Here is a 17,918-nt window from a genome sequence, read left to right as displayed (position 1 = left end):
CATTGCCCAAAAACATCACGGAAATAATATTTTCGTAGCATTTCAGAGTGAGCAGTACAGCAACAAACATGGAACAGCAGCTTCTCCGAGCACCCCGGTCTCAGCAGCAGCGTTTTCTCAGCGGTCAGCTTTGTCCCGAAGACAAACCGTTCATTGTTTCAGCCACCTGAAATAGATGCCGCTCTGATTCATGCCGGGACGCCGCTGCCGCTGCTGCTAGTGCTGCTGCCGCCGCCGCTGGGAAGAAATGCACAGGGTTTCCTGCAGCACACGGCGAGCGCGGCCGGCCTGAGCCAATCAGGAGTGCCTGACTGAGATCGCACCAAAGTAGGTATTAAAAAAACCCTAAAAAAAAAAAAAAAAAGAGAGAAAGAAAGAGAAGCCCCACACTTCCTCCTCGCCAGCTCTCCTGACCCCCCGCCCCCATCTGCGGCCTTTCAGGCCGCCTCCCCCCGCGGGCTGCCCTCCTGCTTGCCACAGGGCCGTGACCGCGCCACAGCCGCCCCCTTGGATGCCCCCCCGGTGCCCCCCAAAGCTCCCTCTGCCCCCCCATGATTGCCGCCCCCCAACCGCTCCCCTACCCCTCACGACTGCCTCAGTCCCTTTCATGTCCCCAACGGCCCCACTCCTCTTTTTGCCCCCCCGGCAGCCGCCCTTTCCCTCGCGGCTCCCTCAGCCCCCAACTCTCCCCTCAGCGCCTCCCCGCCCTCCCCCCCCCCGCACACCTTGGGGCAGGTAATCCCGCCCCACCTCGCAGAGGAGCCGCCACCATTGGCCGGCCGGCGCGTGACCGCCGTCAATCACCCGGCGGCTCCCCCCCGTGATTGGGCAGCCCACCCCCTCGGCCGGGCCGGAGGGGGGCTGGGGGTGCGTGGGTTCCCCTCCCCCCGGGTGCGGGCGGACACGCGCGTGCGCGCGGAGCCGGGTGGGGTGGGGGGAGAGGAGGAGGGGTCCGGGGCGTTGCCACGCAGGGCTCCCACCATAGCAACCGCTTCCTCCTCCGGGCACGGCGGCCGTGACGTCGGCAGCGTTTCCGCCCGGCTCGCGCCCTCGCCGCTTCCCTTCCTGCTGCCGGAGCCCGCGCCGCGCCCAGCATCCGAGGGGAACAGCTGCTGCCGCACCGCGCTCCGCCGCCCGCCGCGCCCCGCCGACACCATGGTAGGGAGCCGGGCGCCGCCGGGGGAGCGGGGGGCGCGGGCCGTTACGCTTCTCCCCCTCCCCCCCTCCTTCGCCTTCATCCCCGGGGAAAGAGAGGAGGGGGCGGTCGGTACCGCCCGCCCGCCGCATCCCGGCCTGCGCTCCGGCCGGCGCCGCTGCTGTGCCCGGCGGCACGACCGTGTTGCGCCCCCCTTTCCTTCTCCTTCCCTCCCCCCGGTCCTTTCGCCTTTGAACTTGAGGCGGCGGATCCGTTCTCCTCCCTTCCCCCCCCCGCCCCCCCCATCCCGCCATGAGGCGGCAGAAGGTTACTTCCCCCCCCCTTTGAGGCGATGGAACTGTCCTCTCGCTTTCATCGTCCCCCCGTGAGGCGATGGTAGGCTCCGCGCCGCACACAGGCGCTAGGGGCGGGCGCGTCCATTTCGCCTGCGGGGGGGCGGCGAGGAGAGCGAGTGAAGCGGGAAGAGCCGGGGGGGGGGGGGGGGGCGCTGCCGCCGCGGGGCGATGCGCGGCCCCTCCCCGTGCCGCAGGGCGCGGCTGGGGGGGGAGGGGCGGCGGCTCCCCCCACGCGAGGGGCTGCGCGGGGAGTAGGTCGCAGCCTGGCAGAAAGGCCGCGGGGTGGGGGGGTGGTGGTGGTGGTGGTGGGAGCGGGAGCCCGCCCCGGGGGCCGGGGGGGTGCCCCGCTCGGGAGGAAGCGCGGCCTCAGTCGCATCCGCCCCGACGGCCGGCCCCCGGCGGGAGCCATCTTCCCCAAAGCTGAGGGGTTTCGGGCCTGGCCTAGAAAACGGCGGCGGCACCTCGGCGGAGCGGGGCGGCTGAGACGAGCACCCATCCTCCCGCCAGCTAGAGCCCCGCTCCGCCGTCCCCGGTGCGCAGCCTCTCGGGGCCAGGCCGCCCTTAATCAGGCCCGGCTGGAGTCAGCAGTCCTGGTAGCAGACAAAAGGGGGGAAGCAGAACCGACGGAAGGAAAACGCTGGTCGTAGCAAACACGTTTTTGCAGCGACTACTCGAAGAAGCTTATATTTTAAGGTACTTGCTGCAGAGGTTTGGGAGATTTTTGCCTTGCTTCTCTGCACAGAGAAGATACAATGCTGGAAACATAATATCTAAGGTATGATGCTGGAAACAGGAAACGTAGAAGTGTATTAAACGTACACACGGACTTGCCCGTTTTTTCTGGCTTTCAAAAAAATGCCAGGGGGCTCCTTTCATAAATGGGGCAGAATAGACCAAATAGCTATTATGCTTCGTGGTGGTTCATTTTCTGTTGGTTTGCCTACACTAAAACTTTGCATCCCCATTTAACTCGGGCTACTGAGACTGACACATTCACTTGAGTTATTCACTCATACAGTTTTAACTGCTGTCCCATTTTTGCTTGAGTCATGCACAAACACTTGTCCAGCAACAAACATTTGTGTGTTTTGACACACTTGCCTAGGTTATTGGCCTTTAGTTACATATTGAGGCCTTCCCATGGTATTTACCATCAGTTTCTTGAACACGTGGTATGTCCAGTAAATAAACTTTTAGTCTGTATAGACCTGGCAGACAGGATGTGCTACTAATCTCCCTGCTTCCTATAACATCTGAGTTGAAGCATCTATGGCTGGTCTGCAGCATGGAGCAGAGCTAATGGGAGTTGCAGATGAAGCTGCTAAAAGTCTGACGAGACTTGCAGCTCTGGTTTAAAATAGGCTTGTCTGAACAAGCTAGCTACCACCTCTGCAGTACGCAAACCTAGTTTAGAATGACTACTCAGTGTGTCAGGCTTCATCTTGCTTCAGAACCAAAGAATTCCCCGGTCAGTCAAAACTAGTATTTCTCATAGTGATCTCCTTTTTGGAACAGGGTCTGGTGGGTTTTTTTTTTTTTTTAAGATGCTTTCCAGTTGCTGCAAATGAACTTGCTTTTGGGCAAAGAGTGTAGGCCTTCTGGCAAAGTACAGTAATGCCAGCAGGAGGGCATCATTTGGTATCAAAAGAGCATTGGATTTTCTGCTTTTGTGTCTTGCCACAAGGTTCAGTTTCTTTGCTACTGGATTAAATGAGTCCATGGTCTTTGGAGGACCGTGCAAATTATTTTTCTTGGTTGTTAGTCAATACTATTCCCAAATATGTGTAATTACAAGGTACATATGCCTCATATACAAGATGACAGCCTCCTGACAATTGATAGTGTGGGTGTCTGGCATGTTCTTACTCGCCTTGTCAGAATATCGCTATCAAGAGGCTCCTGCTGGGAGCAAGGGCTGACCTAAGCAATCTCATGCGGGAGAGCCTGCAGACAGCCAGAACTTGCATGTAAAGCTGTTCAGAGCCTTTTGCTCGCCTGACTGCTCAGTATTCACAGCAATCTTCAGGAAGGATACCTCAGTAACGAGTACTGGGATGCCCAAAGCAGGCCTTCAGAGCTTGTTTTTAAGGGTGAGGTTTAAGTTTTAGGTTGCTGTAGGTGCCCGGAGGGCCATGAGAAAATTCTTACAGATGCTTGGGCTCATAATAGCTGATTTCTGTGCTGAATGTGTTTCTAAGAAGCTTTGCTTTCCTGCAAGAGTCCTGTTGCGTACCAACTTACACCCGCATTACCTTAAAAACATGCATTTCAACACAGGAAAGGGTACTACTCAAAACTTCTGCCCTGCTACTGGCTACCACAGTTCCTGTTTTTCAGCAGTGTTGCTGGGATTGCCTTTTGCGAGTACTGCTTGTTCTACCTACCTTGATAATTATATCAGGAGTGAACTTCATGGTGGCTCGGAGAAGGTGATGATTTCCTCTTTGGCTGAAAGCTGAGGAAGTGACCTCCAGGAATTCAGGGGAGACTTTTCTGCCTTTTTTTAATAATTGCTTTCTTAGTCATCTCTCCTTGTCTAGGCGATAACCTTTCTTACTGGCAGGGAAAAAAAGCTGAATAGAATTTTGATTCCTTTCCCTCCTCCCCCCAGAAGAGACCAAATAAAACAAAATAAAAAAACCCTCAAGTCTAGCAGGCAAGATCTGCCTACAAGTGATATGCAAATAACTCCGTACTTCTTGCTGGTTTATGGTGTGCAAATAATGGCCTCTTACACAACAGCAGTAAAAAGGCAGTTAGTTATGTTTCCTGTCATGCTTCAGATCTGAATTGAAGCTTTGGAGTTTCAGATGCATAGGCTGCCTGGCATAAACGGAGGTGTCTGTCTGTCAGGCTGTAGGTAGCAGAGGACATGGGCCTATTGGGATGTGGAAGTCACTGGTGTTCCCACACTGGTGCTGGTCTTTGGGGTGAAGGTAAACTAGTCACTCCATGCATTGCCTCCTTTCCTACTCAGTAAAGTGGGGGTGCTAATATCAGATGGGTTTTCTTGAGTGCTCAAATAACAGATTAAAAGCAAAGCAGTATTTAAGATCTGTGTATCTTTAACCACCCGCACTTTCAGTCGGCTTGTTGGCCATAGCTGACAACTTTTTCAGAGGCCTGATCTGGCAAAATCTCCTTGTCTGTTAGTTGCAGCCAGGCTATGTGACCCTCCCTGTCTGCTAGGTGCGCTCACAATTAACTTGGCTTAGCTTTCCCTTCAAGGTCTTGGTGCTGATGATGTCCTAGGGTATTGTGTGGCAATGTAAGGGACAGCTTTGTGAAGGCTGCTGTCCCAGAACAGTCGGGTAATAGGTTTAATTGAAAAAACATTTGTCGCAGAGATGTACTATGACACATTACTGAGTCAGATGGAAATGCCACATGGTTACACAGGCAGTTCTGGCAGTGGCAGGGGATTTTGAAGGTAGATAGGAGGGATGGTATGCCAAGCATAGGGGAAACGAGGTGTTTACTGAAGAAACTGAGAACCAAATATATGGCAGCAATGTGGCTAGCAAACATGGGAGCACAGTGTTCTCAAATCTCTGCCTTTGCAATTAAACAAGGCATACTTTATTAAGTTCTTGGTGTCAAATTCTGGAAAAATTGATGCTTTTCCAAGAAGCAAAAGTTTCCACTTGAGTAGCTGTGGATAGTCCACGCTGGCTTATACCATGTTTGTGCATGGTTCCCAAACAAAACAAGTCATGAACTGGTTCTTGAAATGTCTCTGTAGATAACACATGCACAGACACCACTATGGAGGGCTCTTAGGTTCTGATCACAGGAAAGCAAACCCACACTGTAAAACTGTCAATACTTAAAAACAAATTTAGTCCTTCAAACTTGTCTTGAGGCAAACTAAGTCATTAGTTTAAAGTCTTCTTGGCTGTCTTACAGTTGAGGGGGGGAAAAATACTTTTCTTAGGTAAAATATTTTAAATACTCAAGGAAAATACTGAGTTCACAGTGCTTCCTAACAAAAGAGAAGGCAAATCTCATTGTGTCAAAGTTGTGTTTCAATGCAGGCTTGCTACAAATCCAGTTTATCAGGTGTCTGGTATGTGTCTTGCTCCTGAAATGGCTTTCTGTATACAGAGATTTTCTTGAGAAAGCTTTGGATTATTCTTCAGTCTTCCCCCATTTAGATTAAATTTCAGTTATAGAGTACTTGGCGATGGAGGCAAAATGTTGGAAGCTATTAGTGGAGGCAGCTGGGGACGGCTCTTGCAGTTGGAAGCCTGCTAGACAGAAGGCTCTCTCTTTGGGCTGCCCTGTGTAGGGATGGCATTCTGCTCTCACAAGACTTCTGCAGTGCTTTGCACTTAAGGCAGGAACGATGGCTTTGTGTAGGGAATAAGAGCCACTGTGTTACTGCAGGGCATGCTGACGAGGCATTTAATGCAACCATTACCTCATGTGCCTACAGCAGTCTATATGAAAATACAATGGGGATACTGGTATAAGTGCTCTGGAATAATGTACAAGGCAACGCTGCCTGCAAGACACGCTGCCTTTGCAATAGTTGCATGGAGATACTAGGGGAGAACTAATTTTTGCTGATTCCCTCAGAGAAACTTACTCTGTCCATTCTTGCCTTAATGTGTCCCTGAATATGCTGTACTGGTGTCAGTTTACCATCTGATAATTAGGTGGCTTGCCTCCTTGCTGCTGCCTTGTTTCAGTGAGGTTAACAGGCCCTGTGGTTAAGGTCCTCGACATCTATGGAAACAGGCTGGCTACTTGAATGTAGTCTTTTCTCTGCAGTTGTGTCCTGAGAATGGTTTTAAGTTGGTGTTGCCTGTGTTACAGGGTTTATCTGTCCCTTACAACAAAATGTCACCAGCTAATGGTTGTGTGTATCCCACAAGTACCTGCAACATGTACTGCTCAATGAACAGCCACCCGTGTACCAGTCCAGAGTTGGATACCTGCTTTCATACTGAAAAAGGAACAGAACCAGGCTAGCTGTTGTAGCCCTGCAGCGTTCAAGCCAGAATGCACAAAATAATAATGAATGTGCTGTATTGAATCCTCTGAGCAGAATGATATTGGGCCAAAGAGAGAAAATCCAGACTAACAAATAAACACTTGTATCCTGTCATTACTGGTGGGGTGGAGGCTTCCTACCAGCTATTATTGTGGACAAATCAGCAGAGACACAGTTAAAATGTCGATTGAGGACATGTATTTACAAGTGTGGCGTTTCTCCTTGTTCCAGTGCTCTTAACAGTCATTCTGTTGCTGCCCTACACAGAATGGTTGCAACCAACTTACAACAAAAGCTGCCTAGGGTTTGGGGTTTTTTTTCCTTTTTAAGTATATTTACGAAGCCAGTCATGGCTGGTACAGGCCCAGGATTGAAGAGGGAGTCCTACAGTTACAAAAGTAGATCCTCTTTTTGGAAGCAATTAGTTGCACCAGGAGTATATGGGTTCATTTCAACCCATGCTGTGACACACAGCTATAGGGTTTTCTCAGATGGAACAAATCTGCATTGTCTCTTGCAATATAATGGCTGCTAATGTCAGCCTGCATGATGAATCCAGGGGTTGTACAGCAGCTGTGAAAAGGAGTAGCACCAGCTACTAAGAGCCTTTTGCTTTGGAAAGTTAAAAAAACCCAGTTCTTACGGTTGTCCCTTCAGCTTCTGGTCAGTCCCAGTTATCAGCTGCAGATTAACAGTGGACTTTGAGTTTCCAGACTGAATGCTCTCAACATTTTTGGAATCTGAACTGACTTGCCAGCAGTGCTCAGTTTCTTTATAAGGAAACAACTTGTCTCCCAACTTGGAGACATGTTTCTGGCTGTGCAGTAGCACAAGCATATGCTCTTGACTGCACAGTTTGCGTCAACCTGCAGCTCCGTTGCTGCTGCTGCTGCTAATGCTCTCTGAGCATTAATCTCTTCTTGTCAAAGCTAACTTCTTGGGAACAGGAATTGGTGCAGGGGAATTAGTTGTTGTGGTCTTGGAGCAAAGATCAAGAACTGACAAAGGTAGAGCTAGGTGACATGAACTGTTTTTATGCAATTACTAGACTCATTCCCATGCTAATTCAGGCTTTCTAAGCATTTTCTGCTTAGAATGTTGAGTTTTTGTGACTAAAAACTGAGTCTTAACACCTGTTGTCAGCTACTGAGGTGCCATTAGTTAGAAGACAAACCTCACAGGGCAAAAAGGTTGTCTTGAGTTCACTGTGGATTTGTCCTTAGTGAATGATTGAGTAGTTCTAGCCACTGCGCTGTTTGCTTTATTAGGGCAACCTTGTGTTATTTAGAGTCTTCCCAGAGAGCTCTTGCCTACACCAACCACAGGGATGGGAGGAGAAAGACCTTTATTCCTCATTAGTTCTTAATCACGCTCTGACAAAGTGCAGTATCTCCGTATGTAGGAGGTGACATACGAATGAGTCACTGCGAGTTGATGTTTGCACTGTTGCTTGAATTTATCCTGGAATAGGCTTTCTCTGCTTACTTTCCTTGCCTTACTGAAGATACACTGAAGGGTGGCTGCCTGCCAGACAGCTGAGGGATGGTGATTTACTCCCTGTTCTCCTAACCCTAAGTAAGTGCAAGGGATTCTGGATAGATTACCCCTAATACACAAGCCATGCATTGTAAATTTTGAGGGAGGTCCCCTTGTATTTGAGTAAACCCTTAAAGAGCACTGTTCTCCATGCTAGGGAAAAGCTTCTGTCTCAGATTCACTGCTGTATGAGATTGCCCTGATTTTGCATGACCAGCACTTGGGAGATCTAGATGCCATACTGCGTGGTAATAGATCCTGCCAGCTGTGCCACCTCTCTTCACTAGGTTAGCTGATGTCAAGTTATAGAAAGAGATGTTGGTAGAAAAAGGAGAACCTGGGCTCATCTGAGGTCCTGCGTGGTAGGCATTGGTCAAGACTTTAGAAAAAAAAAAACCAAACCACATTAAGTAGTTGTCCAGTCAATAACCATCTCTTGAGGACAGCTTGTTTGAAAGTTAGCACTAAGCAGTTCCCCGTCGCCACTGATTTTCCTGGTTTTGCAGCTGAACTCTGCTGTTTCTTTAGAACATTTCCACTCTGACAAGGTACAATGTCCCCCACAAAATGAATCCATTAAGCACATGTTTTGGGGCTGAGCTTAAGGAAAAACAAAATGAGGAACAACCTTTAGTCTTTTTCAGTTGATGTATCTCACATGATGCTTTACCTGACTGTTTAGTACTGCTGACTGTGCTTGTAACAGTGACGTGTGGCAGTTTACACAGAGGGAGGAGGGCGATTTTCGTTCTGAGATATGAATTGGCATATCTGAGGATAATGTCATTTGAATTTGGAAGACCAAAAACCAGTGGGGGAAGAAGCAGTATTAGAAAGGAATCTCACTGCTTACACTGCATGCAGCATTTTGAACAGATAGATGAGTGTTAGGCAGGCTGCAATTTGGTTTTTACTGCTCTGGCCATGATGTCCTTCCAGCAGTGTCCACTGGCCAGTATAGCTCCCTGTATTTGCTATTGCACAGCTGCTTTTAAGCTCTCCAACTTTGCTGCACTCTGAGAACAAAACTCAGATACAAATGCTTCTACCCTGCCACCTCTCCTTTTTTTTTTTTTTTTTTTTTTTTTTGGTCTTGTTCCCAAAAAAGCAGCAGATGGAAAATGCAGTTCAGCCTCTTGTCATTCTTGCTAGGTCTTGTCCTCTTTATTCTGTGCTGCTGCCTTTAACGTTAGATTGGTAATGCTGCATCTGCACCTCCTATTACAGCTAGCACAGGAGGATACCACTAAGTAACTAGAATTTCCCATCAGACTTTGGGGGGGGGGGGGGGGGGGAGTTGAAAAGGCAGCTTGCTTTAAAAACTGATGGAGGAACTGCTGGGAAGTAGACACTTTAACTGTTAGACTTGCAAGTTCTCCCTTTAAAACACTGACTTTGGAGCAGCTTCTGAAAGTTGGCTTGTTCAGCTAAAAACTGTACAACTACCCCACTACATCTCTCTTGATCTCTAAACCAAATCCATGTGACAAGCATGGAATTCGGCCATGTTTTACCTCTGTTCTAAAGCTGCTAGCAAGCATGCTAGAAATGGCTAGGAAACTTTGAACAGAAGATCCTTGTGGACTTGATTGTCTAGCCAGCCTGAAATGGGTAACAAAATTAAGCTGCTCTAATGCCAAAGGATCTGCCACAAATGAATCTCGGAGGACAAGGGTGGACATGCGTGTAAAACTACCCCAAAACAATGTTCTAATATAAGTAGGATTGTGTCTTCTTTGGAATAGTTTTGGTTTGGCAGCTGGCTGTGGGCAGCATTGAGACTCCAGATTCTTTACTTGGCTTGGAAAAAGAGGGCTTGCAGCCTTTTCTGACAAGACTCTCAGGCCACTGGTGACTATTGCCAGTATAGGTTGTCTTCTAGCCTCGGATTTAAGGCAGTGTGATAATGTAGTTCTGAAAATTTGTGGTGGTAGCCCTAAAGGTCTTTGCTCTTGTCTTTGCAGGCATCTGGAGTACAAGTTGCCGATGAGGTATGCCGTATCTTCTATGACATGAAAGTGCGGAAGTGCTCTACGCCTGAGGAAATTAAGAAGAGGAAGAAGGCTGTCATCTTCTGCCTCAGTCCAGACAAAAAGTGCATTATTGTGGAAGAAGGCAAAGAAATTCTGGTGGGAGATGTCGGTGTGACAGTTACCGACCCTTTCAAGCACTTTGTGCAGATGCTTCCTGAGAAGGATTGCCGTTATGCCTTGTATGATGCAAGCTTCGAGACCAAGGAATCCAAAAAAGAAGAGCTGATGTTTTTCTTGTGGTAAGCCATCTTCCCAACTCATTCCTAACATGCAGTCCAAGCACTGTGGGTGAGGTCTCTGAGCATTTGTATTGTCCAGGCTGGCAAGATGGCAGGCTTAAAGTGAGCTGGACAGCCTGATGCCTGTATTCTGAGCCATGAGATGTTTCACTTGTTTGTAATTGGTAGGACACTGCTTCTGTCTATGCTGGATAATAAATGTCACTAATTGCACTTTTTTGGTGTATCCCATTAGGGCACCAGAACAAGCACCTCTCAAAAGTAAGATGATCTACGCAAGCTCCAAGGATGCAATCAAAAAGAAGTTTCAAGGTATGTAATACAGCTAACACTCCTAGCTGTGCCATGCCCCTAGAATGCTTACACAGCAAGGCTTAACCGTTGGCTAATTGGCTTTTTTTTTTTTTTTTTGAGATACTAGTGAGAGGTGAGAACTTCACAGGTGAAATGCCCTGTGACAGAGCTAAAATGAGCTCTGGCTAAAACTTATGCTGTCTGACTCTGAATTTTAGAGGCTCTAGAACTGTGCTCAGGACAAGAGCAGGCTTTGCAGTGTGTGACACCGTAGCTGTACTGTACAGAGCAGCACATCTGCACCATAAAGGCTAGAAATCATTACATTCATAACACTGAGCTGGATTTTGTGCAGAGCTGCCTCTGTGGCAGAGGACTTTCAGCCTTGTGTCTATTGAAATACACAATCACATAAACTTATTGTGCTGTAGTAGTAGTAATTAGCAATTCACTTGATTTAGAGATGTGGTTGTGATTTACTCATTGCAAAAGGCATCGCATCTCCAAGTGGAGAAGCTAAGTTCTGTTCAGCCTGTCAGGCACCATTAACCAAGGAGTAAACGCCGTGCTGCAGCGTTGAGAAATTTCGTGCTAATTTGATCATTACGATGGCTTGCAGCCAGATAGCACTGCCCCCCCTTCAGTTCCTCGTGCTGTCCTGGGCCACAGTCTTGCAGTGCGCAAGACTGACAGGATCACTGTGCAGCAGTACCAGCCTTCACAGGACAACCCGCCAGGACTGGAATCAGCCAGGGAGACTACTGTGTGCTGCAAATGTGGAAGCTGAAAAAAAAAGAAAAAAAGAAATCCTGTGATTTTTCTGCTTTTCTCCACATAAGACAGGCTTGGGTTGGACTCCCCGCCCTCCAAAAAAACAAACCACTCTTAATTCCTTAGACCAGCAAAGTCTTTCTCATCTCTGCATTTCAACTTACCACTGATTCTTTCACCCACGTCTCCAGAGCCAGCGGGAGCTGAGTCAGCCATCTTAGCGTGCTTGCGTGTAGCATCCTCAGCTGCCATATCCAGAGTAGCACTAGAAATGAGAGATTCACTTGCAAGATAGCCTGCAATGAAAAGGTTAACAGTCTGAGCACTGATCTAGTGAAAATTTTCTCCCTGGTATTTCTATGTTGATATTTGGTGTGTAGCCAGATGTCTCCTGTGACATATCAGGGGAAAAACATCCAAATTCCTAAGTGAAGGCAGGACTTACCTGCGTGAGTGAACAGTTGCCTCTTCTAATATTACTACCAAGTATGTTTCTTTGATTGATTACTAGCATGTTGAAATAGTGCATTATTGAGTGTTTTGCCTCTTTTTTTAGGCATAAAGCATGAATGCCAAGCAAATGGGCCAGAGGACCTCAACCGAGCTTGCATTGCTGAGAAGCTAGGAGGCTCCCTAGTCGTAGCTTTTGAAGGAAGTCCCGTGTAGATGTCATACAGTGCCACAACTCTACAAGCATTCCATGTTTTAATATATCAGTTATGTAAAGCAACCATTCTAGGCAAGGGTTTCACTAACTGTAGGGAAGCTGTCTTGTAGAATAAAGTAGATTTTGGAGATGTAGCTTGTATGTACAAATGACCCTAAATAAATAAAATCTAAGGATTTATCTTGGTGTATTAATATTTGCATTGGTTTTCCAGCCCAATACTGTCCCTGATGGATTAACACTAAAGGTCTCCAAAAATTGTGGTCCAATGCAGCAGTGTGTCATGGGATGAAAGGGAGGGGGAGGTGAGAACAATCTGGTTCTGGTTCTTACTTTTCTAAATTGTAACAAGCAAAATTCAGTCAGCCTTTTTGAGGCTACTGGCCAAATTGCCAAACTCAAAAACTTTTCCCCTGTAACAGTTTAATACAAAACTTAAAACCCATAGTTAAAGTTAGACTAAAGCAACCTGTTGGCACCAAAACTGGGTTAAATTCTTAGTGCTTGCAGTTGCAGAGCAGTACTAATAAAGGCTAATTCTGAACTTAGAGATAAAATAGACACATTTTTCTGGAGAAATATTCCTAATCCACTCTCTTCTAAACTCACTGTGCAGTAATAGTATTTAAAGGTTCACTTGTTCTGCAGGTTCAATTTTCTTGTTATGAAGTGTCTTGAAGTCTCTTCCAGCCTGAGTGATTCTATAAAAATTGCTTTTCTGTTGACATAGTTTAATTTAGAACTACCTTAGTTTCACTAATACATACTTAGTAGCAGAGCAGATGCTCTGAGGCTTTTACAAATGCAGATGCTTATAGCAGAGTTCTCCAGTTATGGGTAGTACAATGAGAAGGAACCACATCTTAAAAAGTGGTATTCTCAGCCCCAGTCTTTGGTCACTTGGTCCATTTGTCCATAATTACTATTGATTTAACTTGGTAGAACCAATCAGCCTGACTAATACGGCTTGATCTGGGCTTTTTGTCTGTTAGCTTCTTTAATTCTGTAGAAATGCATGGAAATGTCACCTACTAGAAAGTTTGACCTGAAATGCCTTTTGTATGGGGGGTAGAGAACATTCCTGTGCCAGCCACAGAGATCTTAAAAGCTTCCATGTTTCACCAGTGGTTGATTAAAGCTGTTTCCTTTGTGTAATGTGTACATGGGAGTTGCATAGAGTTTTCCTGTATGTCTGTAGAGGAAAAAAAAAAAAAAAAACCAACAAAAAAACCCTTAGCCTCCAGTGCGTTACTGTGATATGTTCTGTGCGTGCCAAATTCAAATAGCCTAAATAAATGGGGTTTCCCTCCCCTGGGTCAGTGACTGATTCCTCTCCAGCCTCTGGATTAGTCCTCCTGCAGCGGGGCTGGTGCTGCTGGCTGAGCACGCCGGTGCCCTGTGTAAGCCAGCTGCTCAGGGAGCTGGTACGCCTTCTGCAGCTACCGACCTGTGCTGCTCATGGGGGAGAAAGGATGGGGGGAAACAGGCTGGAAGGAAGAGCTGGTGGAGGCGGAGGGAGTTGGGGGGGGAAAGCAGGTTCATCTGTCTGCAAAGGGTGCTGCCTTCCTTGGCCCTGCACCCCTCTCACAGCTGAGCAACTGCCAGCCTGCTGCAGGCTCTAGCTCCCTAGCAGCACCTGGACTCTTCCTTTAGGCTTTGGACCCCATTTCCATGGGCTGGGGAACCTCCTGGGAAACATCTGGTATTTGCAGTCTGAGCAGGAGAAACCCAGCACATGTCAGTTATTTTGTGCTGTGTTCCTCGTAAGAACTGAGGGAGCTTTCTCTGGCCGGCCTGATGAAGCCCACGCTGTTACAGGCTGCCCCTTCCTCTGCAAGCTGCCGCCAGATGTGCAGGGACAGAAAGCTGTACTGTCCCCGCAGCTCCTCGGCAGAGCAGCGCGCTGCGCTGGTTTATCTGCGGGGCCAGGGAAATAATGGTCCATTACCTAACTCGGCGTGAGCCCTCTCTGGCCATGCTGCATGGTTAAAACTTTAATTAAAGGCAGGCATTGACTGCTTGCTCTAACTTGGCACCCACGCGGGTCACAGGGTTGGGAGCACAAGCTTCTCCCATGCAGAGATCCACCAGAGCGAAGCTTTCTGATTTGGAGAGAAGCACACCGGCCTGGTTTCTGTGGGTGCTTTTAGCCTGTGTTTCAGTCAGCTCTGAGCTCTCCCAAGTTGGGTAATCGTCCCCATAAACAGCTCCTCCTTGCCTAGGTGTCTGCAGTAGTGGTCTGTGTCCAAAGTCCAGGCTGAAATAAGGAAACTGGAGTGACGCAGCGGGAGTGGTGCAGCCTGACAAACAAAGGGAACTCCCAGCCAAGATCCAGCTGATAACGAGCGCCTCCAGACTGTGGGCATCTTCGAAGAGATATCCAGCCCAGGTGACGCCGTGGTGGACTTTTGCCTGGGATTTCCTTCTTTGGTTAGAAAATGGAGCAGGAGACCCTGCAAAGGGGGAAGGATGTCAGACCTGGAAGGCAGAAGGGCACTTCCCACAACATGAAAGCCCTTGGATCAGGGACTTGGGTATGAAGTGCCTTAGTTCCGGGACTTTGAGGGATGAGAGGTCTGAGGTGGCACTTTGGGCCTTGGTTAGGTGTGGTCCCACAGCTTCAGCTGATCTAAGGGGCTTTGGCCACTTTTAGGACCCTTGCAGCAAGCCCTGAGGTATTACACTGGCCTCACTGGAAGAGTACTCTTGCACTCCAGCACTGGCAGTAACTTAACCTTCAGAGCTACAATGCTTCAGGCTTGTCTACATCATGGAGTTAGTGGGCCAAACTTCACCACCTCCAAGATTGTTTGCCCTTCTGCAGTTGGAGGGGATGAAAAGCGTGGGAAGATGTTTCCTCTTGTGACTGTTTCAAATCGTTTCGGTTAAGGTTTCTCCCAAATCACCCAGACCTTCCGAAAAGGCAAGGCAAGCAGGGAGAGACAACATGAGGAATGCTTCCTATAGCTTGGCCGGTTGCTGGGGAGAGAAATTACTTTCTACAGAACTACATGAAGAATAAAAAGGTGAAGGGGTTCAGATGACAGACATGGCTCAGACCTGTGCAAGCTCAGCAGGACCGCAGCCCAGGTAGCGCAGCTCAGGTGTAGCAGGAGCAGAGCTGCTAGAAACCTTTTCAAGTCCACATGCAGGCAAGGGTTTCCTGCAAGCCGTTTTTGTCCATTACACTGGGGAGAAGATGGAGATGGGAGATGGAGACTGGTAATTCAGGCCTCAGTATGAGCAGTAGATGGTGTAAATGTAATTTAGCTGCTCCAGCAAAGGTGAACTTGAGTGTCTAAGCTATGGCTTTATAAGCCCATGTACCTCGGCTAAAAGGTTACTCCAGCCTTGGCTGAAATCAGCAGAAGGATCCAGCGCTTCCATTCAAAAATCACCCCCACTTGATTGCTTGATCTTTAAATAAAGTACCTGCCTGCAGCACCCCGGTGCCTGGCTGCCGATCGTACCTGCCCTGAGTCAGAGGCTGACAGGTAACAAGCCAACAGTGTGCCTTGCCTGGAGGAAAGGAGATGATAACCCTTGGCAAAGCCCATGCCATTGGGCAAGCACGTTGCAAAATCCCACCAGCTCCTGGGAGAGCAGGGGCTGGCCCGTCCGCAGTCCTGCATGGTGGTGGTTTCCTCAGGTTTCTCCTAGCCCCTTGGGATGTCCTTCCCCTTCCACCAAGGTGCCAAGGGAAGAAGAAGGTCCCAGCAGTACCACTCCAGGTATCGAAAATTAAGCTAAACGTCTTTGTCCAAAGAGACATAGGGTTTTTTTCAGCTTTGCATAACAAGATCAGCCTCTCTCTTTCTTCCTAAAACAGTCAGCTTGGCAACGTGTCCTGGAAGGGCACCATGTCCCCCCATGCTGGGGACACCAAATCGTGACACTGTGTGGCTTTTGGAGCCCCATCAGAGCCCACCTGCCCTGTAGCACGCTCGGGATGCCGGCTGCCATCCTTGCGTTGGCTGGGGGCTTTGTTACTGCTCTTGTGTTAACGCCTGGGTATGTGCTCTGTTTTGCACAAGTGCTCACTATAAAGGAAATCATTGTTGCAAAAGCAAAAAAAAACTGAAAAACCAAAGGATTGCATCACTTCGCTGTGCCTGCTGCTCTGGGCCCCTTCCCACTGAGAGCTGTCTGGGAGGGTGATGGCCACTCCAATATGCTCAACAGCTTGGTCCAGCCTATGGGTTGGGTGGGGGTTTTTTTTGCAATCCTGGTAAAATCCAGGTGTCCCCTCACTTTGGAGATCGTAAAAGCCAAAAGTACTTTTGCTCCATGGTGAGAGGCAATGCTGGCAGCATTGAGGTCGCCAGTGGTCCTTGGCTCATGAGGTCCTCCCTGTGCATCACAAAGGCCGGAAAGAGAAAGCAAAGGCTCATCGCGGCTGTGGGGCAAAGGTCTGCTTACTGAGACAGACCTGCCAGAGCCCAGGGCGCTTGCAGGATCTGCCGCCTACGCATATGCAACAGCTCTCATAGAGCAGGGCTGGGGGGGGGCGGGCAGCAGCAGGGCTTGTAATGAGTGTGTGGGGTCTCAACTGCCACGCAAAGGGCTGGGGCCACCACCCTGCAGGGAAACACAGCCCTCCAGCCAGGTGCATCAGCTCCATCACCTCCCATCCTGCAAGGAAATGTAGGCAGGGGCAGGCAGTGAGTGATGGAGGGGCATCACTGAGCCACCCACCAAACCTGGAGGGTGGCCCTCCCCCCTGCAGCTCAGCACAGAACCCCCAACGGTGCTCAGCCCACTTCTGCAATGAGCGTTGCTGGGCTCAGTGCTGACGTGCGCCCCGACTTCTGGGTGCAGGAGCCTTTGCTCAGCCTCCACCAGCAAAGCCCCAGTGAGCGTGGGATAAAAGGGTTCCTTCGGACAAGGATGGGAGGCAGGTTTTGGGGGAGAGGGGGGCTCTCAGCTTGCCTCTTCCTCAGGCAGAATTCAGCAGGACCCTGTTTTCTTGCCTGGTCAAAGATGGGTCACACACACGCCCTCCCCGCCCCCCCCACGCGTGACTGCACACCCCTTCTCCACCACAGCCCCGGAGCCAGCCTCAAAACTCATGGAATCTCTGGTGCCTGATACAGAGGTTGAGCGCACACTGCCTTCCCCGGGAACAAAATGGAGGCAGGTCTGTCCCTCATCCCCCTTCCTGGCCTTGGCTCTTCGCGCACCCCGGAGGGACCGAGCGATCCCGGGCCTCTTCCCCCCCGCTCTCAAATCCCGCTGATGTCAGCGCCCGGCTCAGCAGCTTTATTGTGGGGAGACAGGCACCGAGCCGTCACGTGGCCTCTGCCATTTCCTAAGAAACCAGCTTAAAAAAAAAACAAAAAAAGACAAAGGGGGAAAAAAGGGGGGAGAGAAAAAAGTGAAAAAGGAAAGCCGCAAGAAGAGGAGAGCAGAGGCGGGCAGTGACCGAGGACCACCACCGTGCTGCACCCACAGGGACAAAATGACAGGGGAGCGCTGAGGTTTAAGCGAGGAGGCGGGACGCTCCCCGCAGGGCCGGCCCGGCTCACCCCGCCGTGCCCCGTCCCCACGCCCGGCCTGACCCCACAGCCGCGGAGCAGCAGCGCCCGGCCCCGGCTGCCACCGTGTCCCCGCCGCCACGGCGCGCGTGGCGCTCCCCCTGCCGGGCCCCCGGCGCGCGCTGCCCGCCGGAAAGCGCTGCTGGAAGGAGAAGTTCCGCTCCTTTGCCTGCACGGGAGGGGACGTACCCAGCGGGGACGGCTTCTGCAGCGCGGCGAGGAGCAGGCAGGATAAAGGACCGGCTCCTGGCCACAGCAGGGTCCTTCTTCAGTGACCCCAAGACCTGCCTGGCCTGCAAACTTAAAAAAAATAACCAAAAAAACCACCCAAAACCCCAGAAAAATAAAGGACAAGGT

General features: G+C 49.7%; 1 protein-coding gene across 1 annotated transcript; it reads left to right on the top strand.

Annotated features, from left to right (window-relative positions):
• Positions 1-1,009: 1,009 nt before the first annotated feature.
• DSTN (destrin, actin depolymerizing factor) lies at positions 1,010-12,207 on the top strand. Its single transcript, XM_075496631.1, has 4 exons — positions 1,010-1,158; positions 9,988-10,295; positions 10,531-10,607; positions 11,917-12,207. Exons 1-4 carry the CDS (start codon positions 1,156-1,158, stop codon positions 12,024-12,026), a joined length of 498 nt encoding a protein of 165 aa, XP_075352746.1. The 5' UTR covers positions 1,010-1,155; the 3' UTR covers positions 12,027-12,207.
• The last annotated feature ends 5,711 nt before the right edge of the window (positions 12,208-17,918 follow it).

The sequence above is a fragment of the Mycteria americana genome, chromosome 3 (genome assembly GCF_035582795.1).
Source record: "Mycteria americana isolate JAX WOST 10 ecotype Jacksonville Zoo and Gardens chromosome 3, USCA_MyAme_1.0, whole genome shotgun sequence".
NCBI classification, from domain to species: Eukaryota; Metazoa; Chordata; class Aves; order Ciconiiformes; family Ciconiidae; genus Mycteria; species Mycteria americana.
The sequence above is the reverse complement of the archived record's forward strand: the minus strand, read 5'-3'. Positions and strand labels throughout refer to the sequence as shown.